Source organism: Lynx rufus, unplaced genomic scaffold, assembly GCF_022079265.1.
Source record: "Lynx rufus isolate CCGP_SWC_20201006 ecotype Redwood Valley unplaced genomic scaffold, mLynRuf1.p SCAF_18, whole genome shotgun sequence".
Classification (NCBI taxonomy): Eukaryota; Metazoa; Chordata; class Mammalia; order Carnivora; family Felidae; genus Lynx; species Lynx rufus.
Window position 1 is genome coordinate 28,975,091 of NW_025814832.1, and position 23,842 is coordinate 28,998,932.

Below are 23,842 nucleotides of genomic sequence, written 5' to 3' on the forward strand. Positions count from 1 at the left end.
GCTGAAACCAAGAGTCAGACACTTAACCGACTAAGCCACCCAGGCGCCCCCAGATTCGAAAGCTTCTTAAAGATACTCCATGCTGTCAGAGAAGCAGTTGAAATAGGTTTTCTGTGCTGCTTATAGGAGTGTGACTAGAAGGCTCTTTGAAGAAACAAAACCGTATAGCTGCGTACATCAAGCGCCTTAAAAACATCTGTATCTGGTCATCGAAGATCTAAGAATTTAATACCAAGAAAACAATGTGGAAAAAAAAAAAAAGATTTGTGGTAGCATCTCTCTCCTTGCTAGATGGGATGTTGCCCGCTTCACGAATTGCTTAATGAAGCCAATTAAATCTCCAAAAACAATAAAAGATCTGTACACAAGGATGTTCCTCAAAATGTTGCTTACAGTAGGAAATGGTGGATGCAGCTAAATCCCGGGCAGAGAACAGGTAGGAAACATGGAATCTGTGACAAGGGGACGTGTATGAAGGAAAATACTTACATTTGCTAAAATAAAGCAGGATATAAAATTGTGATTTACAGATAGGGGCGTCTGGGGGCTCCGTCAGTTAACGTCTGACTCTTGATTTCTGCTTAGGTTATGATCTCGCGGTAATGAACACGTATTCCCTGTAACGAACATGTATTCCCATTACAATCAGAAAAATAAACATTGCTGAGAAGATGTTCGCCTGTAAGCAGAATGTAGGAATATGCAGGTTCCCTGACATTGTGTCTTTCTTTGGCCTCCTTTGCAGAAGCTTTTCTTGCCAGACCAGCTGTAAAAGAAAACATTTTTTTTTTCAGTGTAGAGTGAGAAACATGATCATGTCATAAAACAAAGAGTACTTAATTAATTTTTCAACCTGTCTCTGATTCCCCTAGTCCTCAGAGAACATTCCACCAGGTTATGAAGTTGTGTCTCTTCTGGAGGCCCTCAATGGGCCCCTCACCCCATCCCCAGCGGCCCCTGCCCTTCACGTGCTTGGAGACGGCCACCTCTCGGGAATGCTCCCCTCGTACGGCAGTGATGGCCACCTGCCTCCTGTCAGGACGCTCTCCCCACTCGACCGCCTGTCCGACTGTAGCAGCCAAGGAATCGAGCTCAAAAAGAGTCTCTCCAAGTGAGTGGTTGGTGCTCGACAATGTTGCCCCTCAAGGCCCTGATGATAGGCTCTCACTCCTTCTCTCACCTCCTCAGTGCGGGCTCACGTCCTGGGTCCCCAGGGCAGTGTAGACCTTCTGGGCTGTTCCCGGAGCTTTTTTGTCCCACTTAAGACCTGGGGTGAACACTCTGGCAGAAGGTTACCCCATTCCGTAGGTGAGGAAGATACTTACGGTACCTGTGGGTACTTAGAATCCAGACAGGCAAATCTCATGTGTTTTGGGGGGGGGGGGGAGGACATCCCTAGGGTCATTGACGCCTGTGGGGAGCGTCGCTCAGTAATCTGTACCTGTACCTCATAAGCATTTAAATCCAACTAGGCACAAGTCATGATAAGCTTTCTGTGGCAGAGTTAAGGAGCGTATTTTATAGATGAAAATGTTGAGACCCTAAAAATGTCAGTGACTTTTCCCCAGGTACAGACACAAGTTACTAAAGGAGTTAAAAGTAAAGCCCAGATTTTCTGACACCCCGAAAAGCGCTCAGGCTACCCCTAGGGCTCTTTCCCACCTCCGTCCTCCTCCTTAAGACCTGGGCTTCCTTTCCATCCCCTCTCGGGCCTCTTCTTCCCATGGAGTCCGGCTCGTGAGAGTACAAGCCAGTCCCCCTCTTCGTGTGGATTCTGGCGCCAGATGCTTTCCCCTCCGGACTGTTACAGGTCTGTTTCCCAGAACTCTTCTGTGTTGCGTGAAGAGGAAGACGAGCGTTCTTGCAGCGAGTCAGAGACACCGCTCTCTCAGAGACCCTCAGCTCAGCATCTCGAAGAGGTAATTTCATTCCCCTCCGTTTCTCGGACGTTGGACCACAGGTTCTTCCGTCCCATAGGCCTCTCCAGGTCTGTCTGCCTTCATTCGTTCCTCGGGCACCTTGGAACACCCTTTGAGACAGCAGCAAAGATTTCATTACGTCCATCTTTTCAACAATATATTGAGCCTGTGTTCTCTACCAGGCACTGTTCCATATGCTGAGAACAGTAGCAGTAAGGAAACTGCAAAAGTCCTTGTCCTGGTGGCGCTGATATTCTTGCTATCAGGGCTAGGATGGACGCAAAGACAGGAGAAAAGGGATGTGTCAGACCGTGCTGTGGATTGGCTCGTCAGACAAGGGAGTTCAAGGCCAGAGGTGGGGGTTGCTGTCTGTAAAAAGTAGTCTGTGAACCAAGACGGAAGGAGGTGAGAGAGTGAACGATGCAGATGTCTGAGGAGAGCGGGTTGCGGGCGTGGGAACAGGCAGCAGGAAGGCCCAGCAGAGGTGCGTTGGGAGGCCGGTGGAAGAGGGCAGGGCTTGCCACCCGTGCTCCCCACAGGCTTCATTGAACAGGTTCATTACCCCCGCTCTCTGTACAGCAGTGAGCTAGGGAGAGTGAACAGGCAAACCTGATGAAGTGGTTCCTGACCTTGGGAGCTCAGTGTCTGGTTGGGGACAGGACGCACACACAAGTATCAGTGCTGTGCCTAGCACTGTTTGCTGAATGGATGAATAGATGAATCTTTTTTAATGTTTTATTTATTGGGGGGGGGGGCAGATAGAGGGGCAGAGGATCCAGAACAGGCTCTGCGCTGCCAGCAGCAAACCCGACATAGGGCTCAGGCTCCTGAACGGAGAGATTGTGACGTGAGCTGAAGTCGGACGCTCAACCAACTGAGCCACACAGGTGCCCCGTTGAGTGAATTTGAACGATAGAGAAGAAGGGACAGTAAAGTGCTGTGGCAGAGACAGGAGCAGTTATAAACCAGGGGAGCAGAGTGGAGGAGTAGCATTTGAGCTGACTCTCAGCATGTTTTAGACTCCTAGAGAAAGGCGACAGAAGCATCTGAGATGGCCAGGGCAGGGCACGCAGAGGTGTAGGGCGGAGGCCGGGGCTCTGAGCAGGCCCGCTGTCTGGGAGAGCTTTGCTGTAGGAAGGCCTGCCTGACGGAGGCACACAGTGGCCGCCCAGATTCCAGCAGGCCGTCAGGATGACTCCACTGGCCCAGGCGGGAGGGAATCCTTGAGCTACGATAAACACAGAGCTCCTTGGGCACCCACTGGCTCAGTCAGTAGAGCACGTGACTCCTGATCTCAGGGTCGTGAGCTCAAGCCCCACGCTGGGTGTGGAGACTACTTAAAACCAAACAAAACTCCTGGAGAAAGGGTTATAGGGACAGAATCCCCATCTGCCTGGGATGGGGTGAGGGTACTGGCCCAGGTGACCGATAGCTGGGGTGTCGGGAGTGGGTGGGGAGGCAAAGGTAGTGTTTGTGTTAGGTCGATTGAGCTGGAACTAACCCGATATCCAAGCGGAGGTGCCTGGCAGGCAGTGAGGCCTCTGCTGGTTTTGTGTTCTCCTTCAGAAGGAAAGCGGTTTATAATCCTGGGGAAACCTGGGGTGTTCCCGTGTCACAGCTGCTGGGTGACCTGTGTCACCTGAGCTGCAGTCTTTGTATGGCCCTAGCAGATGCTGTGCCTCAGGCAGGATGTGCTGACTGAAGTTTGCACCTCCCCTGGGAGACAGCCATTCCAGGCCAGGGCGGCAGAGAAGTGAGGACAAGAGAAACCGCCCCTCCTCTGCACGTAGCCCCCTGATGGAGGGGCCCTCAGCGCCCCCGATGCCCCCCTCACCCTCCGTAGCCAGCCCCCTGCCCTTATACCCTTCCCTTTGCACTTAACTGTTTCCCTCCAGGAATGTGGCATAACTCCAGAAAGTGAGAATCTTACCATGTCATCGTCGGGAGCTATTGACCAGTCGTCTTGCACAGGGACGCCTCTCTCTTCCACAATCTCCTCCCCAGAAGGTACATGAGGGAGGGGGACTGCACGCTCGGCCCCTCGGCCCAGCGCTCAGCACCCCTGACAGTTCCTCCAGGATGGACTTGGGCCAGCAGGTTGATACCTAAGTTGCGTGACTAACGAGGCCAAAGTCAGAGGCAAGGGGGTCCTGCTGACAGCCAGGCAGGGGGGCAGGAGTCCTCGTCTGTTTCCCGGCCTGCCGTCAGCGGTTCCTGTAACATTAAGTCAGAGACGAGCAAACCCTGGCTCCCGGGGTAGAGTCCTGAGCTCTAAAATGCAAAGGGGCAGAACCTCGGAAAACCTTGAACCCGAAGCTTTTTAGGTAAGGGTGCAGTGTGGCCGCTGTGGTCCTCGCTGCGTGAGCACAGGGAGGTGGGTCCGCTCCTCAGTCCGCTCGCCGAAGCCTGACCTCCCGTCTCCTTCCTTCCGCTCCGGCCTCCCCAGACCCTGCCAGCAGCAGTCTGGCCCAGTCCGTCATGTCCATGGTGTCCTCCCAGAGCCGCCACTCCCAGATCAGCACCGACACGGTCTCCTCCATGTCCGGCTCTTACATCGCCCCCGGCACTGAAGAAGAGGGAGAGGCGCTCCCTTCGCCCCGGGCCGCCAGCAGGGCCCCCTCAGAAGAAGGAGAGGTGAGGGAGGAGCCCGGGGTTGGGGACGGTCCTTGCTGCCGTGACTCGGCACACGCGGCCAGGGCAGCTCGCCCCACGGTCTGCCGGGGGGACAGCTGCCGAGTGCCCACCGGGCTTGGAAGGAGGGCCTGGCAGACGAGGTGGGGTCGTTGAATCAAACACCCCTCACCTCTGACCCTTCTCTTTGGTGCCACTTTCTTGCCGAGGGCTCGGGTCGGTTTTGCAGCCCTGCGAGCTGGGTCTGTCTGTGCCTTGATCTCTGTTGCTCTGTGGCAGGTGATGCCGGCAGCATCTCCGGACAGCAACTTCGTCGGCCTCGCCGCCGAGGAGCAGGACGCAGAGGTAACGCCGATGGTGGGGCTGTTGGCTCTGGCGGAGGTGGGGGGGCGCGGTAGGATGGGCGCTGTTCTGGAAGAGGCCTCCTAAGGTGGCAGGCTTGGCTCAGTTGGGGGTGGGATGTGGTGTGCAGGGGAGAGTGGCCACGCACTCCGGTCAGTGGACTGTCCTACGGCACCGTGCGCCAGTCCCAGCGTAGCAGGTGTGGAATGGGTCCTAGAGGGAACTGTTCTGGGTCGGACCCTCCACCTGAGCGTGTGTGTCCTTCGTTCGCTCAGTATTTACACAGAATGACTGTCTCAGGCACCTCCTGGCACGGGATGACACAAAGACCCCAGTGACCTGGTGTTGGCCTCCCCCCCGACCCTGACTGTATAGACAGACTCATGCAGAGGCGCCCGGCTGGCTCAGTCACAAGAGCTTGCAACTCTTGATCTCAGGGTCGTAAGTTCGAGCCCCATGTTGTGTGTAGAGTCACTAAATGTCCTGTTCGTCTAGAAGCCCCATGGCAGGTGGTGCGGACAGGATTACAATTCAGTATGAGAATGCCCTGATGGAGGTATTCGGGAAGTGCGTGACAGGCCCAGGTCACAGTGAGGGCACTAGCACTCTTTCTTGAGCCAGATGCTCTCACGGGAGTAGAGCCCATTGGGGTTTGGGATCCCAAAGGAATTTCTGAAAGTTCCATGATCTTACTATTTACCTTTTCATTTGACAACTTTTATTTCCACCTTCAAGAGACAGAGACAGTATGAGCTAAACTGTTACCAAGGCTATTCTTGACATTCCCCGGGCACATCTGTGACGGGCCTCAGACGCGGTCCCTGCGGGCAGACCATGCCTCACCAAGGAAAATCTGTCTCTGCTCAGCCTCCCGGGCCCCTCAGACACGACGGGAGATGTATGCCGTTGACGTAGGCCCTGGAGTGAGATACCATTAGGCCAATTACTTCTGTCTTCAGCTGATCAACAGATTCATTTTACTGCTTTTACAGACTCATAGCGCCTTCCTTCTGTCCTAGGGAAATGATGTTATGGAGGAAGAGGACGGACCCCCCCCACAAGAAGATGGTAAAAGACCTGGTCTTTCGCTCCCTCTTATTAGATTTCCCCTCTTGGGATTCTTCAAAGGGTACAGAAAGGGACACCGGGATGGCTCGGTGGCACCAGGGCGCCTGGTGGGGAAAGGCGGCCTTCTTGATGGAGTATCAAGGCAAGCAGGGAGTCTGAGGGCCGCAGCGATCTTCCTGGGTTTTTGGAGGCCTCAGGGCCGAGGACATCAGGACGGAGCTGCTTCACAAAGCGCACGGGGAGCTCTAAATTCGCGTGGACTAAGTTCTGAAGCTTCTTGGGCGACCCTCATCACCTTCCTTCCTTCCCGCTTCCGCTTGGCAGCTGAGCCCTCCCCCCGCCCCCCCAGAGCTGCTCCGGCAGCCCCAATGATTAGGAACAGCAGCAGAACAGTTTCCTCCACGTGGGAGAAAGGACCGTCAGGCAATTGGTCTGGTTTTGCTTTGGTGAAGAAGGTGGCTGACGTTTCGCTAGTGGAGGGACCTTCGGAGCCCGTAGGCGCAGAGCAGGGGTGAGAAGGCGACAGACGCCAGCTGCTCCGTGTCGACGAGCGTTTGCAGGCTATCATCACAATTTTCTTTACTGTAACTCACGCCCCCATTATATCTTCAGATGGAAGAGTTTTGTTTCTAGCGAGGCTGGGAGAGAAGGAATGATCTTCAGATCAGGGAAGTGAGAAGAGTCGGGGGGTGGGGGGTACTGGGAGAATCCCCCTGGGAATCGACTACCACGTGCTCCAGGGGCCAGCGTCTCTTTCCTCCCTCAGAAGGGCACCTCCGGAGCAGACCCGGGCCGCAGCCCGGACGCAGATGTCATCCTACCTGCTTCTGCTTTAGCGCTGGCCATTGCTTGGGGAGTTCAGGGGTGTGCATGCTGGCCTGACCACTCTCCCCTGACCAGGAAGCCCTGAAGGAGGAGGGGACGGCCGCCAAGGCTGTGCCCCTGCCACGCTTGCACGCCAGCCCAAGACAGGGCCCGGCGTGTCGTCCGCTCGGTGGATGCCTTCAGCGCTCAAGGTCCCTGAGTTGCCCTTTTGTGATTGCTTCCCGCCCATAGAATACTCGCTTCTGAAAACTGCAGGGTGGCGAGCGGTTTCTGCCTGACATCCCACGGCCCGCACGGTGGTTTTACGTTTTTTCCTCTCCCTTTCACCAAGAGAAAAACGGCGGCACAGGGGGAGCTAGAAAAAATGACTTCTGAAACTCTTCCCTTCCCCTCACATGTCTGTAGGTTTCTGGTCAGACCCTCAAGGCAGCCTCAAAATAACAAGTTTCATAGGAAAACAAAACATAATTTTGTGAATGTGGTGATTCTGATTTTATATGCAAAATTATGGAAACTGAGACTTTTAGTGTCTGTTGTATGTATTTATCATCTTACAGAGCCTTGTGGTCATAAACACGCACGTGCGTGCACACCACACACACACACACACACACACACACACACACCAGACCCAGGCAGGAGCAGGGGTAGCTTCAGCAGATGCTCTCCCTAGCTTTCCCCGCCGCAGTCCACACCAGTGTGGTTCTGCGTGAGCCGGTGCCCCGCGGCCTCCAGCAGGCTGAGCACCTGCTGGGAAGCAGCCAGTTAGGGAGACAGGGCAGGACAGGGCAGGCACACAGGCAGCCTCACAAAATTTGATTCCTTTATTGTCCACTCTTTACCCACTTAATTACTGTCTTTTTTTTAAACATATGATTTAATTTTTTTTGTCTCCATCCTTAAGATTTTTTTTTTTTTTTTTTTTAAGGACAGCAAAGCAGAGAAAAAATACCGCCAGCCCCTCTCTAACTGCGTTAACTCCCTTACAGGCCAGAGGACACGCGCATTTCTAGGTATGGAGTGTGACAATAACAATGACTTTGGCATCGCAAGCGTGAAAGCACTGGACAATAAGCTGTGCCCTGAGGTCTGCTTACCCGGTGAGTGGCAGTCTGCTGAACATGAACTTGGTGGGAGATGCACCCCTGCTCGCACCCCTGCTCTCACCCTGGGACACCTGTCTCCTGCCCCGGCCTTCCTGCAAGAAGGCATGGGCTGTGCTAGGCTGCTGGAAGCCAGATGCTGAAAGGAAGTGAGGAGGCCTCGGGAGAGCCCTTGAACTTGTGCAGAGAGCACACCCTGCCCTGAGCAAGAATATGAGGACAGGACGACAGGAGTAAAAAACCCCCCTTCTTCCGAATTGGCCTGACCAAGCAGCCTTCCACCCCCATCCTGCAGGCCCCGTGGCAGGTAGCCTGGTCTTGTTTTCATCAACAGGAAGTTTGAGGCAGACCCCGCCTCTCTAAGAAGGTCTTGGAAAGATAGCCTGAGCCTTTGGAAAGGGGATCCATAGCTCTTCAGAGGAACAGGGAGGAATTTGAAAGCCGACATTTTTTAGACTAGCAAATGGCTCTGTGATCCAGTGAGCTTTGGGTTACATTTGCATTGTACTTACTAGACTTGGATCCCAGAGGAGAAGTCAGGGGTCGAGGGTGACTATGCTCCCCGGAGCCCTGACTTTGAGTCCGGACTATCGATAGGCCCCCTTTTTCCCTCTCATGATACTAAGCCAAACCCGGGATAACTTCCTATACGGGAACCGCGTTAATCCCGCTAAGCACCCACCCCCTTCTATTCCATGTGCTCGTTCAAGGGCTCCACAAACCCCTCCTCTGAAGCCGAGTCACGGCCGGGTAGACTAGGTCAAAACCGCCCTCCTGGTTTCACAGCAGAGATGGTCATCCACGTTGTGGTGTCTGTAAATCTCTTCAACATCCCCTGAAATGGAGACTTATTTGAACTTCAGAACAGCCACGTCACATCATGGGTCCAGTGCTTTACTCGCTCAGCGAAGCAGCTAGAGGCGCCGGAACAGCACAGCCTCCTGTGGTGGCCGCTCTCCGTCAGCCTGGGAGAGACACGGGGACTCGCACGCCCTGCCCCACACAGGCTTGTGGCGGGGAAGCCGTAATCCCCAGAAGGCGCTTTCTCCAGCCTTTCAAAGGCCTCTCCGGTTGTTTTCTATTTAGTTTGTCCTGAAGATCCTGCCCAGGACTCTTCACGTTCAGTGAGGACAAAAGATGCCGTGTCAGGCCTGGACTGGAGCTGTGGGGCCCAGGCACACTTCACTTCCTGCCTTCCCACTCCGTATCTTGCTTCCGTCTGTCCATTTGTTTTTCACGTCTTTTTGCCAAATGTAAATCTGTCTGTCTGGTTTGTTTCTTTTGAAGCTCATTTATGTTATGTAGACCTCGTATGGAAGTTCATGTTCACTCTGCGCCAGCACTGTCCCCGCGCCCCCCTCCCCCCCCGCCAGCCATGCTGTGCCCGACACCGAGCTTGCTGGGCGTGTGCACATGCCAGAGGCTTCTGCCTAGGTCTCCGGTCCTAACTGGCGAGGGCCTGCACTCAATAGGAGATTTTCTGAGAAAAAAATATTTGTCAAAATAGATGAGTCCCTGTTCCACAAAAAATGGGGATGCTTCTGTGGCAAGCATTATGAGGACGAGTCGTTTTGAATTGGCATCCTGGGGCACGAGTCGGGAATGATGACATCTCTGTCCTCTCTGCCCTGTGTCTGTGGCAGCTCACTAGCAGCCGTCCTTCTGCTAGGCTCCTGTCTCCCTCGAGGGGCTCCCCCTCACCCCCGTTTTCTGGCAGAGGGGGCTGCCAGGAACGGTTTTAGCCAACCATGCTGCTGGAAACTGACTTTGTTCCTTCCGCTCCCTCCGCCTCCTGACTCTCTCTGGCCAACCTGCTTGTTGATATTTATTCCACTTGCGGGACTGCGGGAAGGCGAAAGGACCCCCGGGGTTCCTTATGGTGCTCTCAAGAGCCAGCGCGCTGGGATTAAGCTAGGTTCATGGTCCAAGCCAGACGTGCAGCCAAATGCCTGTGACGCCTGTCGGGAGAGCGACTCAGGTAGAAGCACTTGAGGTGGCCCCTTGTGCCCTCTCACCACAGGTCTCAAGGGCTCTTACAAGAGGGAAGGCGCATCTGCTTTCTCGGCCAAATGTTCCTCTGGTTCTACCGTTAGCATCACGCTGGTAGCAGCCTGCTGGGGAACTCTCTGGAAGCATCTGTTGGATTAATAACAGGAGCATCCGCTTTGGTAGGTCCAGTGGAATAAATAGGCCTCTTCGCGCTCAGCTGTTAAGTCCAAACCATCCTCTGGGATACCCACAGGCTGGCTCAGCTCCGTGTTCTGCGGCCACCAGGACAGCTTCTCAGGCACTTGGTCTCCGCTCGAGTCGGTTTCCCTCTCCGGGTGGCGCCACTCCCGTCGCGGAGGGCTGATGAGAAGCGGAGCCAAGGGGAGCATCCCGCGCTCTCCCCGCCCCACATGCCACGCTCCCCATGCTCGTGTGTGCTCTGCCGGGAGACCCGGCCCGTGACGAAGACCACGCAGGTCCCCATCCTCACCACTCCTATCCCACTTGTGGGAGTGTCACTGAGAGGGCACCCGTGGCCTTCCAGCCCTTCTTCCCCTAAGAAGCTTCTGGGCCTTCTTGGGCTCCAAGACCAAGGGGGTGGTGTGTTCTGAGAGTGTTCTAAAAGGTCTCAAGGGGAGGGAGCCTAAGTCGGCTGGTGCAGGTGGTGAGCAGGTTGGGACCGTGAAGCCATGCTGAGTGGATGTGGCTCCAAGGAATTGGATGACATACCACGCAGGTGGCAACATAGTGGCCAGAGGACCAGAGACAAGTCTGGGTAGAGTAAGTGATAAGGTTCTGGGTAGTGTAGGTGATGGGGGGGAAAAAAGCCAACATAATTTGGGTTTGTTAGTGGAAATAGAGATACATTGTTAAATGACCGCAGTGTGCAGGAGGGGACATATCCAGCGAAGCACAGCAATACCGGCAAAAACTTGAAATCCAGTTTCCTCCTGTCTTCAAGCCTCATAACCCGAGGCTGAGATGCACCTAGGAGAGTTCATATTTCCTAGACGTGAAGGAGAAATCTGAATTAGGTTTCTCTTTCCCCTGGAAACTCCATGAGACAATCAAACTGTCAGAGCGCCTACATTTAATCAGGGGCTTGGTAGAGCTGGGAAAGGGATGTGCAGAATTCCCCTAAATGTGCTCCCCAAATCTACCTCTAGAGGTCTCTCTGCCCTCCTGTTTCCCATCCTCTAAATGGAAAGGCACCTTGATCTGTCGCCACGACAGATTTTCAGTCAACAAGCTCCAGTTTCTGGCTGAAGGGCCGGACCCAGTGGGAGCATGTGTTCGGGAAGCCCCGTCTGCGAGCCGGTTGCCCTCTGCAGCCAGGCTCCCCCTTTGCACATGTGACCTGGGAGCCGCAGCAGGGTTCTGCTGAGGGCCCCTCGGAGTCCTTTCGGGGGGGAGGGGGGGGAGCAGGAAGGGCACCACGGGATTGCTGCTAACCCTCCCCTCGCCACGGAGTGAATTAAGAAGCCGGCGAGAACAGATCCTTCAGGTCTGAGTGCTGAGTCTATTCCGGCAGGATCGGTTCCAGGCCCTGGCTCAGGGTTCTAGAGCGGTGGAGTCTGTAGCAGGCACTCGTGTGAATTCAGAGTGAGGGCGGCCTGTCGGTCCGGTGTTTCGTGGCGTGCTGGCGGCGGCGGTGGCGTGGATTTTATTTTGTGCATGCATGTGTGTCTTCTCTCTCGTTCACCGTTTGCTTTTGGTCTTTCCTACCGAACAGCCGCAGTTCCGGAGTCCTGCCCCATAAACATTGAGGAATAGGTATGAGATCTACCAAATTATATAAGTGAACAAACAACTCATTGTATTTGGGGGTTCCTGACTTAAAGGGCAATCTTGCCTTCTGTCCATCCTGTCACACTGAAGAGAGCCTCCCTTAGAGGAGAATGCACTTTGGCCCATGTCCTAGACTCCAGGGAATTGAAATCTCCAGCTTCCATCTAGATTCGAGAGACAGCACGAATTTTCTGTTCCACTCACTTCTCTGCCCCAGGCCCCCCCCCCCCCCCCCCCCGCACACTGCCGCCAGAGCCTTTAGATGGATGATCACACCAGGGCACTTCCGGGAGATACGCAGTTTATAGCTACTCAGTCCTAGTGTGCGGGCCGTGAAAGGGTCTTGGGCGGGCCCTGGTGTGAGGCTGAGCCCCTCAAACACGAGCACAGTGAGCCTCGGGCCCTCCCTCTGCACCGGCTCAGCCCGGCCTGTCCCCTGCATGAGTCCTCTGAGGGCCAGGCCTGCCCAGAAGAGCTTGCAGTCTGACGGAGGAGGCCAAGGGCCTGGCGGTTCCCTCGCCGTCTCAGGTGCACACTGTGGCCACAGTCGGGCTGGGGGCACCACCTGGGGGGCGCAGCCTGGAGGTCCGCGGGCCCCGTGGAGTCAGGTCTTCCCCGGGAGCCTCTGTGTCACAGGGAGCTTCGCACTGCGCTGGAGGGCGCCACTGGGAAAAGGCAGTCGGGGCCAGCACGAGAGTTGAGGGGAGACCCCGGGGAGAGAAGAGGGCGGCCTGGACAAGGCACGCCCTGCTCAGCACACTCCCATGTCACCTTGTTTTGTCGTCCCAGCAGCCCTGTGAGGAGAGCACTCCGCTCCCATTCGATGGGTGGGTGAATCAAGGCTTCCGCCCAGGAGCACGCGGTCAGTCCGTCAGTCATGAGCCAGGAGGGAAGCCCGGGTTTTCTGATGACAGACAGGAGGTGGTGATGGATGAAATACAGAGCACGAAGGACGGAGGAGCCAAGAATAGGCTTCTAGACCAGGCAGCCGGTGCTCCTTGTGCAGGAGCCGTGGCGAGTTTGGGGGAGGACAAGAGTTTTGTGGGTGCCACCTGGGCGACCCCAAGGCTCTCGGGCTGGTGTCTCCCGGGGTTGATGGTGACCCCAGAGGGCTGCTCGGGTGGACAGAGATGAAGAGCAGCAGGTGGGCCCGTCACACCTGCGCCCCCCCCCACCTTTCTGTCCCTGGCACCCTGCTGAGCAACCAGCCCCGTCCTGCCCCTCCCGGCTCCCACGGCAAACACTGACACCGAGCCCAAATTAACACGCTCTTCTCACTCCCCTCCACTGCTTCCTGCCCTGGGGAAAACCTCAGCCCGACCCCCCATAACATCTAGGCAAACTTCAAAACAAAGACACAGAAGTGGATTGCAGGGCAGGTGCACAGAACGAGAAATACCCTGTATGTTCTTCTCTGCAGTCCATGGTGGCCGTGACTGTCCCTAGCCCGTTAGGACAGGGACAGCCCCCTGCCCCCTGGGTGCCCACCTCGCCCGATTCTCTCTCCTTCGCTGTGGCCTGCACACACATGGGGGTCTCAGGTAACACGCGTCCTGCTAGCTTCTGTGCCGAACTCCTGGGCTGTCCTGCTGGAGATGCCATCCGGACCTGGCCGGGGGTCTGGCTCCTATCCCCTTCTTTTCTCTTCTCCAGGCACCTGGCAGGCCGATGACAACGTCGTCGGTCGTCGGCACACACAGCGCCCGCGCTTACCATCCGGCAGCCTGGAGGACCCCCAGGACAGGCCTTGCGTGTGGGGTCCTTTGGCCGTGTGAGAGCCCCAGCCCGTCCCTGGGCTCCCTGCCACCCTCACGTTCCATCCCGGCCTCACTGGACTGCTGGCCTCCTCGGCATCCTCAGCGAAACCTCGAAGACTCTCTACACCCAGATGCAAGCTAGACGTGGAGGTCAGCCTGCCCCCGCTCCTGGCCCGGTGTCCTCCGTAATCCCCACCCTTCCCCACCCAGAAGGAACTGGCAGCCTCCTCTCTCCTCGTGGGCCAAAGCCTCTCAGTGAACTGCAGCTCATGAGACCTCTTGCAGAGACTCTCTGGAAGGTACCCACCTTGACCTTCAGGTCCACGGGCTGGTTGCTCCTCGTGCATCTTTTTCTCCTTAGGGGGCACAACCAAGAAGACCTGGAGTCTTGGCAGCTTCATTACAAACACCCCTCTGGCATTTTCTGGTCTCTGGAACATCTGGTCTGGTCACAGAGCTGGTCCCCTGTGCCTCGTGCATCTGTGTGCTTAGGAAGGAGGCCTCGAGTCTGAGAATCCCCCAGTTATGTGATGACCCTCGGGAGGGTTATTTAGGAGCAGGTGCGTTCATGAAGGCCTGGGACTCCATCCTAAGGTGACCTTCCAGAAAACACATCTTTGACCACCTCTGTGTGCCAGGCACCTGTGTTAGGAGCTGTCGGATGTTCTCACATTCCCTCACCACAGCCCGGTCCGGTGGTGGTCTGTGGACATCTATCTGTTGTCCCTGTGCCCACCCCTTTTTGTCAATAGTTGAAGAAATAGGCTGAGAGAGGGGTGGAACAGTGATTCTCAAGTCGGTGCCCAGGAGTCCCACAGGAAGTGGCACACGTGGAGCTGGGGCCTCCCCACCCCAAGTGTTACCCTTCCCTGCCTTCCAGACCTGCCGAGCCTGAGCAGGGGAGGGGGAGGCACTCCTCCCACAGGCTCTTTAGAGATTCAGAGATTCTGTGGTTCAGATCATAGGCACCACCCCCACCCCCGCCACCTCTCCTCAGCCCCGTGCGAGGCATGTCAACAGAAGTCTAAAACAGCGAGGCCAGGCTGTAAGCTGCTGGGAGCTCCTCCTCTCTGGACAGTGTTGCCATCGGTGGCTCCGCACAGTTCTTGCACAGATGTGTCTGTTGGCTTTGGGAAAAGGTGGTCTTTTAGTGGAGCATGAGATAGGGAAGCAGAGTTAGATACAGCAATTTATGAGGCCCAGAGACCACAGAGCCTTTAGGCTCTGACCATGATGATGGCCTGTCTTTGTATTTGGAACTGTTACCCTGGAAGAGCCTTTCAGGGTCGTCTCCAACACCCCAAAGTGAGCCCCGTGCCCAGGGAATCCTTCACCCCTTCCGTGTGGCTTCTTTGCACTGCCAGGCGGTGGTGACCCTTGCCCGGCCTAGTGGTTATGACTCAGGTCCTGACCTGGTGGGGGGAAGGCCTGCTGTCCCAACAGACACGACACGTGAGTCATGCCTGAATCTAAGCTTCTGTCTTGAGTCCCCATGTCCCCCTCTCTGAGGCCCTGCTGGGGCTTCTGGACCCTGCTGCTTCAGGCCCGACTCCTGTCCTTTCCCCCAACATCCTTACGGCCCCTTCTGCGGTTGAGTTCAGAGCAATAACCCCACTGCCTGATTTCCTTGAAGTTTAAGCCCCAGGGAATGGGGATCTTCCCTCAGCCGGGGGTGGCGGTCCACAGCCTCCCTCCCCTCTCGGCAGGTAGTATTCACCGTGTGGTGTTACCCAAGATGAAGGAGATGTAGGTAAACAGTTGCCACAGTGGCCAGGAGCCCTGAGAGAAAAGCATTATCATCACCCCTCCTGGAGGGTCTGTGTCCTTCCCAACAGCACAGGCTGGGTCCTCTCCCAGCAAGAGGCTCAGAAAGATTCTTCAAGGTCTTGGTTCCACAATCAAGACATGCCCAGGTCAGAAATGGCCCTTTCGCTCCTGTTTCTCGGACCGATCCCTCTGTGTCTCTGTCACTCTGTCTCTCCTACCTCTTTGTTCTCATTTGGCTCTGAGGCAAGCAGAAACATCCCATCCAAAGGAGCTGGACTTTAGTCAGCTTGATCAGGGAACAGGGCAGCTCCTGACCCTGCCGCACCCAGTCCGTCATCCGGAGACAGTTGTGTTATGAGCAGTTGGCCCAGTGAGGATGGGATGGGGCCTGGCCTCTCGCACAAGGGCACAGACTTCTGGAGGCCTGTGGCTTCTCCTGCCAACTCTGGCCCGAGGTCCCTGTGGCCTCCAGGTGGTGTGCTGATCCCGGCTGCATGGAGCCTTCCTTCCTTCCCCACCCAGCTCCACCCATTGGAGTTTATGCCCGCACTGGGGCATCTCCTGGGCATAGAGCCGCACACTTTGAGCTGTCTCACCTGGGGAGAGTTGGTGTCCTGTCCACCTGATCTTGGCATGCTGGTTGATCACTTTGCTTTAGGACCTGCACACCTGGTGTGTGCAAGTGTGTGTGTGTGTGTGTGTGTGTACTGTTTGTGCCATCTGTGTACCCCTCACTCCCTGGAGTACACTCGTGGGCACACTACAGTGGGGACATCAAGGATGCAATATTTATGGACTGCTGCATGATTCTTTAAAACGAATAAAACTGTTTACAAGGGAAGGAGAGCTATTAACTGTGTCCTTGGCTCATTTGTGAAAGTTTCTGTCCGACTTTCTCCAGCACTCAAACATTTTTCCTCAAGAGAATCTCCAGATGGCAGAGTGGGGGAGGCAGAAGGTAGGGAAAGACCTGCTCCGCGTGGGAGGTGGGAGTTGAGGGGCCACCCTGAGGACACGGGCTTCCCACTCCCTGCCCTCCAGCTTCTGGGCAGAGGCCTGAGTAAGGAGTCCTCACCCCACCCTCACCCTTAAACCGGAGAACTTCCGTCACTGCAGCTCCTCAATAATTGAAGAGCAGGAAAGCTGGTGACCGGCCAGAGACCAGGAGGAGGGGAGGAAGCAGCCCCTGGTGTCCCCCTACCTTTAGTCCATGCCACTAGAAAGTTGGTGAAACGAACGGGGCGAATGACCCTGCTAGGAGAGTTCCGCAAGTCTGTGACCTCTGTGAGTTTCACTCACCGGCTTTGTTCCCTCAGCTATCTGAAAAGGAGGGAGAGCGCTTCCGCAGAAGCCTCTGGAAAGTCAGCTTCCGGGAACCTTGCCGAATGCAGGGGTGGGGAGGGAGCCGCTTACCGGGAAACCCTGCTCGCCTTGGTGTGCCTGGGATCGGTGCAGCCATTGCTGCGGGCCTGAGCGGCAGGTGGCATCGGAGAGTCAGACCTGCCCACGGGCACCCAGACGACACTCAGGGTCGGGAGGGTGGGAAAGGGCACAGAAACGTGAGCCCAGAGGAGAGGAAAGGAAACCCCAAGCACACGATTCCCGAGCCTGAGCCGGCTCCCAGCCTTCCCAGCCTTGGCCCCCGCGCCCCTGGCTCCGTCCGCGGAGCCGTGGACGCCCGGAGCAGCCGGGACAGGAAGGGAGCGAGGGCGGGAGTGCGGCTGCCCCGGCGGACGGCTCGCGGGCGTGCCGGGGGCCTCGGGCGAGAGCCGCGCGCTTCTCCGAGTCCTGCGCGGGGCCCTCGAGCGGGAATGCGCGGAGCCGGGACGCGGTGGCGGGTAGGGGGGCTGGGTGGCGCGGGAGAGGGCGGCAGAAGGAGGGAGTTCGAGGAGAGTTACCGCCAGAGAGAGTGGCTAGAGCCCGCGATCTCCTTAGAAACGCACTGGCCAATAGCAGCAGCGGAAGCTGTTTATGGGGGCGGAGCGTCGCCATGGCAGCAGAAGAAGCCTTTGCAGCGGCTACTTAATGCCGGTCCGGGGGCCACTAGCGCTCAGAGAGGCGCCGTCGGGCGGGGGGGCGACAAGGGGCGCTGGCGGGGCACTCGAGCTGGGTACAGAGAGCCGCGGGGGGTGGGAGGAACTTCTTCCAGAACCTTCCTTTGGCCCGGGCTGCGCTCTGAGCCAGGTAAGGGACTGAGACGGCTGCTGGCCGCGGGAAGGGAGGGTGTCTGTACCAGCCCGCTCTCCCATCCGTCCTCGAGTGAATTGGTGGACCCGGGAATGACATCTGAGTTTGGGGGACACTTACTTCTCGCCCCCCTGTAATTCCTATCCTGTTTCCTTCCTTCCCCGTTACCCCCCATCCTAATATCTCTTTTCAAAAATCAGACGACTTCCGCGTCTCTGGCCTCTGCCCTCCTGGGCTCCCTCGCCCCGTTTCCATTTGTTGTGAGAGGGTTGATCTCCCGCTCTGGGGGAGAAGGTGATAGCCTCGGATACCCAGTAAAGAAAGTCTCCTCTAAAACCTCGAAGAGGAAAAGAGTGAGATGGACACAGCGGGGGGTCGGACCCCAGGGCACTGGTTCTGTTTCCCAGACCTCGGCCAGCAAAGATCCTCCCCAGCAGCGGGGACGATTTTAGAGGAGCCTCCCCCTCCTCGCACACACTCTCCCCTCGAGGGTGGGGAAAGTGCTCAGCTCCCGCCGTGGTCCTTCGCAGGAACCACACTGGTCTTCCGAGGAGGCGACCCCCTGGTCGCGGGATGGAAGCGCGCGTCCGGGAGGCCCTGTAACTGGAGCCGCGGGAGTCAGCGGGCCGGAGAGCGCGGCGGGCTACCCCCGGCTCAGCCGTGGATGTTGACCGCCCCCTCGGAGGGTCCCCGCAGACATGGCGGAGAGCTGGCTACGCCTCTCGGGTGCAGGGGCGGCGGAGGAGGCGGGGCCGGAGGGCGGCCTGGAGGAGCCCGACGCCCTGGACGACAGCCTGACCAGCCTGCAGTGGCTGCAGGAATTCTCCATTCTCAACGCCAAGGCCCCCGCCCTGCCGCCGGGGGGCACCGACCCCCACGGCTATCACCAGGTGCCAGGCTCGGTCGCGCCGGGGTCGCCCCTGGCGGCCGATCCCGCCTGCCTGGGGCAGCCGCACACTCCGGGTAAGCCCACGTCGTCATGCACGTCGCGGAGCGCTCCCCCGGGGCTGCAGGCCCCGCCCCCCGACGACGTGGACTACGCCACCAACCCGAGTGTGAAGCCGCCCTACTCTTACGCCACGCTCATCTGCATGGCCATGCAGGCCAGCAAGGCCACCAAGATCACCCTGTCGGCCATCTACAAGTGGATCACGGACAACTTCTGCTACTTCCGCCACGCTGATCCCACCTGGCAGGTAGGGGAGGTGCAGGTGGCGGCCGCTCCCTCCCCACTCACCTCCTTTCTCCCCACGCGGGGCGGACTGACTGGACTTAGGTCCCAGGTCCGCACGCCGAGTAGGCTCGCTGTGCAGGCAGGGCCCCAAGGGAGGAAGGCCGTCGAGGAAGGACCTCAAGGGAGCCCAGTGCTTGGAACTGCCCCTCCCTTTGACTTCAGAGAGAGAGGAGGGAGGAGGTTGAAAGGGCTTTAGAAAGGATGCAGACCCCAATATTCATGGGGAAAGCACCTGCCGCTCATCCAGTAGACCCAGCCCAAAGACCAGGGCCAGATTATGCGCGGACATGGTCCTCTAAGAGAGGATGATGGACTAAGGGACACATTTTTGTCCCAAGTCCTAGAATTCCTAGACACCGCCCTGCCCAAGGACAGTCTGTCAAGGCCCAACTCAGAATGGGATGCTGGAGCATGGCCCCTGCCAGGCTCTGCATTCTGTCTTGTTGCAGTTGGCCAGTGGAGGTGGGCTGGGGGTGGGGGGACATGGCATGTGAAGGCCAGCTGTGTCCCCCTGGAGGGACTGTGGGGCCTTCCTAAAGTAACGTTGCTGCCCCAGCCCCTCACCCAACTCCTCCTCAGTTTCCTGCCTCCTGTCCTCCCCCTCTTCTCAGTCAACCTCCCCGGGGGGACAATTACCTGGGCCAGGTGCTTTCCACAGGGGCTCTCCCTGCCGCACTCACTGGCTTCATGTTCCAAGTCTCCGGAACCTGGCACAGAGCAGCCAAGGGGCCCGAGCCTCCATGTAAACATCCCAGCCTTACTGGGGGGCCGCTACCCACCCACCTGCTCTGCCTTCTGGGCCCTAAACCCCTGTCCCCTGGCGTGGTTTGGACAAGACTGTGCACCTAGGAATGAACAAGGCAGAGTGGTGATTTGAGGCCAAGCAGATATGAGCCTTCCACTTTAGATCAGGGTCTAGTTGGAGAGAGAGGCCCCAGAACGCCCAGACTCTTCCCTGGGGCACCCACCGGGAGCAGGCTGCAGAATCCCAGTCCCAGGCCATTCCACACTTGCTGGGGCCCTGACTGGGGCAAGTGTCATTTGTACCCTCGATGAGAAAGCAGAGACCGCCCCCCCTTCTCTCCTCCCCCAAGCCCGTGAAGCTTAGACCTCGGGACTTGGGTGTCGGGAATGAGTGCTGTGCTCCAGGCTGGGTAATAATCAACTGAGGCCTCATAGCCTGCGGGGGGGGGGGGGGGAGGGCGGGGGGCGGAGCGGGGAGGGCAGGCCAGCAGGGGCTCAACAAACAGGGCAAGGCATCAGATCCCCCCCCACTTCATCCCTACACACGCTCAGAGCACACACCCTCACACCCTCCACAGCCCAGCACTCCCCACCCCCACCTTTCAACCCACCCACTCTTCACAAACAGGGCCCGCCAAGCCCAGGCCCAGGCCCAGGCCCAGGCGGAGTGAGAGGGCCGTCCAGGCCCTGGGGGAGCTGAAGCCTTTGGCCAGAGACCGCAAGCGGTGGGGTAAGGGAGGGAGGGCAGGCCGGGGTGGCCCTGAGAGCCACCCTGCGGCTCAGGGCTCGGATGACTGAGCAGGCGGATATCCCGGCAACAGGGAACAAAAGCCCCCCGGCCGCACTCCTGGCCGCCGGTGCCCTGTGGCCTGTGTCCCAGAGCCACCGGTCAGAGCGCTGTGTCCGTCCCTCCTCCCCTGCGGGCAGGAGCACGAGTCGCCCCCCCCCATCGCCGGCCCTTCCGGCTCACCCAGCCGACCTCTTTCTCTCCTCTCCCCCTCCCTTCCCCGTGCCCAGAATTCCATCCGCCACAACCTGTCCCTGAACAAGTGCTTCATCAAAGTGCCTCGGGAGAAGGACGAGCCCGGCAAGGGGGGCTTCTGGCGCATCGACCCCCAGTACGCCGAGCGGCTGCTGAGCGGGGCCTTCAAGAAGCGGCGGCTGCCCCCGGTCCACATCCACCCGGCCTTCGCCCGCCAGGCCTCGCAGGAGCCCGGCGCCGCCCCGTGGGCCGGGCCGCTGACCGTGAACACCGAGGCCCAGCAGCTGCTGCGGGAGTTTGAGGAGGCCACCGGGGAGGCGGGCGAGGGCAGGCTGGGGCACAAGCGCAAGCAGCCGCTGCCCAAGCGGGTGGCCAAGGTCCCGCGGGCCCCCAGCACCCTGCTGCTGACCCAGGAGGAGCAGGGCGAGCTGGAGCCCCTCAAAGGCAACTTTGACTGGGAGGCCATCTTCGAGGCCGGCGCTCTGGGCGGCGAGCTGGGCACCCTGGAGGCCCTGGAGCTGAGCCCGCCGCTGAGCCCCGCCTCGCACGGGGACGTGGACCTCACCGTCCACGGCCGCCACATCGACTGCCCCGCGACCTGGGGGCCTCCGGTGGAGCAGGCGGCCGACAGCCTGGATTTCGACGAGACTTTCCTGGCCACGTCCTTCCTGCAGCACCCCTGGGACGAGAGCGGCAGTGGCTGCCTGCCCCCGGAGCCCCTCTTCGAGGCCGGGGACGCCACCCTGGCCGCCGACCTGCAAGACTGGGCCAGCGTGGGCGCCTTCTTGTAAGAGGCCAGGCCCCACCCCCAGCTCCGGACAGTGCCCGAGTCAGGGCCCAGAGTGCACCCCCCGACCCACCCACCCACCCTGCACAGGCCCACGGACACCCTACCACCCCGGGCAGGGGCTGGGCCAGGTCTCCCGAGGCTGGCCCCACGAGGCCCTGCGGCCCCCAGCCCGGGCTGCCTTCAGATTCCAGCCCAGGAGGCTGAGAGCCGAGGCCCAGGACCAGAACTGCTGCCTCCCCGGCCCCCCGGCCGCACACACAGTGTTTCATTGATCCTCCTCTTTCCTGCCCCAGGGACGGGCTCCGGCCCCGCACAGTGGGGGCTGCACGTGGAGGGGCGCTGGCCCGAGCTGGGGAGCGACAGTACAGGGCCCGCCCCTGGGTGCCTCAGCTACGACACCTCTCCCTCCTCTCCCGCTGTCCTCCCCAGGTCTCTATCCAGAGAAAGATCCCAGGTACAACAGATGCTAATTAGGTGACAGCAAATTAACCCCCTGGAGGCCCCTCCGGGCAAAGCCTTCCCCCTGGGCCTGGGGAAGGAGGGGGGAGGGGACAGAAGGCAGAGACAGAATGAGGTCGGGGAGCCTGGTGGGCGAGGAGGTTTTCTAAGGCCTCTGGGGTCTTTGCCTGGCCCCATCCCTAGAGGTGGGGGCAAAGAGTGTAAATCCCTAATCTTTGAGGCAGAGAGCAGTGGGGGAGTTGGGGTTCTGGGGGTTGGGGGCAGGGGCAGCTGAGCTGCAGTGGGGAGGGGACAGACAGACTAATGTAGTGAGTGTAGCTGTAGCTGAGGCTTAACTGGGAGGGATGGAGCTTGCTAGAACCTCTGGGACCAGGAATGGTTGGGGGGGGGTGGGGGGGACGGATCGCCCGCATCCCTGCCCGCGTTTGCTGAGGGGGGAGTGTCCCGCTCTCCCCTGAGCCCCTCAGTCTGCTTCCCACATCCACCCTCCTGCCCCGTGGGGCAACCTAACCTTTTTCATGGAAAGTTATTTACAATAAAACATTTTTAAAAATAAAATTTTTAAAAATCTGAAGATGGACCTGCTTGCAACTTTAGGAGAAGGCAAGGGCCAGTTTGGGAGGAGGGGATTGGCTGGGAGGAAGATGTGGGGGCGCTGAGGCCTCCAGAGTGCCCCTTGATGAACTCTCCGTGACCTCTGTGTACCCTGGGAGGAAGGGGCTGAGAAGCAGTCCTCAGGGGTCCCCTCCAGCCTGGGCCTCAGCACCTCCGTCTGCACAATGGGGAGAATTGCACCCATAGTCCCCGGGGAAAGGGCGACAAAGGAGACGCAGCCCCCTCCCTGGCCCTGGGGACTCACAAGGGCCAAGCATGCCCAGGGACACGCTCACATGTCCCTGACCGCGAGGGCCTGCCTGGGCTCGCCGGCCTGAGTCTGCGGTCCTGGCCTGGGCCTGTCTCCAGCATCACCCTCCCTGGGTCCTCTCCTGGAGGGACAGGGTGTGAGGCCAGAGGGCCCCAGCGCGGCGTGTGCTCACCCAGCCAGGCGCCTTCCCTCCCGGGCCCAACGCGGGCTGGAGGAGGAAAAGGCCACCAGGGGGGTCCCCCACGAGGGACCAGCCTACCGGAGTCCTAATGGGGAAACTGAGGCACGGGAAATGTGTGTTTGGGTGACGCACAGCGGCACCTTTCAGTCCCTCCCCCCAGCTTTGTCTGGAGCCCACCTCTCCACCCAGCCCCCTCCCACACCCGAGGCACAAACGAGCACTGTCTCGCACAACCCTGCCCAGCCTCCACAGACCCCTTTCTCCCGAAGCCCCTTTCTTTCCCTTCTCTCCAGTCTGGCTCTAGGCCAACCTGGCATTCCCTGTGCTAACTTGCGGCTTTCACTTGCTAATTATTCCAAATATTTCGGGAGGGCGCACACACTGTTGGGCCAGGGGGTTGGGGCCTTCCTGAGCCCAGAAGCCAGCCCACCCCGGCCCCACAGCAGGCTGAGGCGGCTGCCTCCACTGAGACTCCCTTCACCCCTCCCTCTCTCTCCCCACCACCCCCACCAGCCTTCCTAGCCACGGTCCCCAGTAGAGGGGAACAAGGGGGCCCCAGCCTTCCCATTGACCCCCAGGATCAGCCTCCAGTCCTGGCCAAAAGGGAGTACACTCAGGATTGACAGGTGGGGTCGGACCAAGGCATCAGCGATTTTAAGGGTCTCCAGATGTTTCCAATAGAGGGGCTGGGCCGCTGAGCTTCACAAACTCTCCCCCAGGGCAACAGGCTGTGGGGAGAGCCCGATCCATCCCTGCTCTGGCCCTTGGCTGGGTGGGTTTTTAACCATGTTCACTTACCTCCTATTTATATATAAATTCAATGCAATCCCAATCTAAATAGATTTCGCGCCATGTGCCAGTAAGTTACAGACATGATGCCCTGTCAGCACTGAATACTTTAGCGTGTATTTCCTTAGAACAAGCACGCTCCCATGGAGGCCTAGCGCCGCGCCCACGGCCAGGAAACCAGCGCTCACGGATGATCCCTCGAACCACAGACTCTATTCAGATTTGCAGATTGCCCCCCTGCCAGGCTCACACGTTGCACTGCGTGGTTCTCTCTCTTTCGGGCTGTGTGGCTTGGCGCCCTTGACTCAAGCTCTCCCAGCAGGCTCCTTATCTCCTCTGATCCCCACCTTTGAGGTGAGAAGCCCCTGAACCACTTCGTGCCCGACTGTGGGGACAGCGCCTTCCCGAAGCAGGGAGCCAGC

General features: G+C 58.5%; 2 protein-coding genes across 4 annotated transcripts in view; both read left to right on the forward strand.

Moving 5' to 3' along the window:
* The window catches only part of RNF157 (ring finger protein 157), an 83,799-nt gene extending 67,760 nt beyond the window's left edge, over window positions 1-16,039 (forward strand). Inside the window, exons 12-20 of one of the 3 annotated variants that reach the window (XM_047081340.1) lie at window positions 873-1,111; window positions 1,811-1,919; window positions 3,815-3,926; window positions 4,366-4,553; window positions 4,830-4,895; window positions 5,912-5,960; window positions 7,775-7,885; window positions 11,610-11,650; window positions 13,319-13,383. In XM_047081340.1, the coding sequence (XP_046937296.1) occupies window positions 873-1,111; window positions 1,811-1,919; window positions 3,815-3,926; window positions 4,366-4,553; window positions 4,830-4,895; window positions 5,912-5,960; window positions 7,775-7,885; window positions 11,610-11,650 (915 nt within the window). In that variant the 3' untranslated portion in view covers window positions 13,319-13,383. Of the gene's footprint in view, window positions 1-872; window positions 1,112-1,810; window positions 1,920-3,814; window positions 3,927-4,365; window positions 4,554-4,829; window positions 4,896-5,167; window positions 5,321-5,911; window positions 5,961-7,774; window positions 7,886-11,609; window positions 11,651-13,318 lie in introns of those variants that run through there. The other 2 variants (XM_047081339.1, XM_047081342.1) reach the window with 2 other exon arrangements.
* A 2,035-nt stretch (window positions 16,040-18,074) lies between these two features.
* FOXJ1 (forkhead box J1) lies at window positions 18,075-21,127 on the forward strand. Its single transcript, XM_047080408.1, has 2 exons — window positions 18,075-18,572; window positions 20,372-21,127. The coding sequence occupies exons 1-2, from the start codon at window positions 18,075-18,077 to the stop codon at window positions 21,125-21,127; spliced, it is 1,254 nt and encodes a 417-aa protein (XP_046936364.1).
* The last annotated feature ends 2,715 nt before the right edge of the window (window positions 21,128-23,842 follow it).

What these genes read in the sequence shown, in the direction of transcription:
- FOXJ1 (XM_047080408.1), top strand. Translation starts at nt 18,075, where the DNA reads ATGGCGGAGAGCTGGCTACGCCTCTCGGGTGCAGGGGCGGCGGAGGAG. An exon ending in ACGCTGATCCCACCTGGCAG is followed by an intron (nt 18,573 to 20,371) that starts GTAGGGGAGGTG and finishes CCCCGTGCCCAG; the next exon opens with AATTCCATCCGCCACAACCT.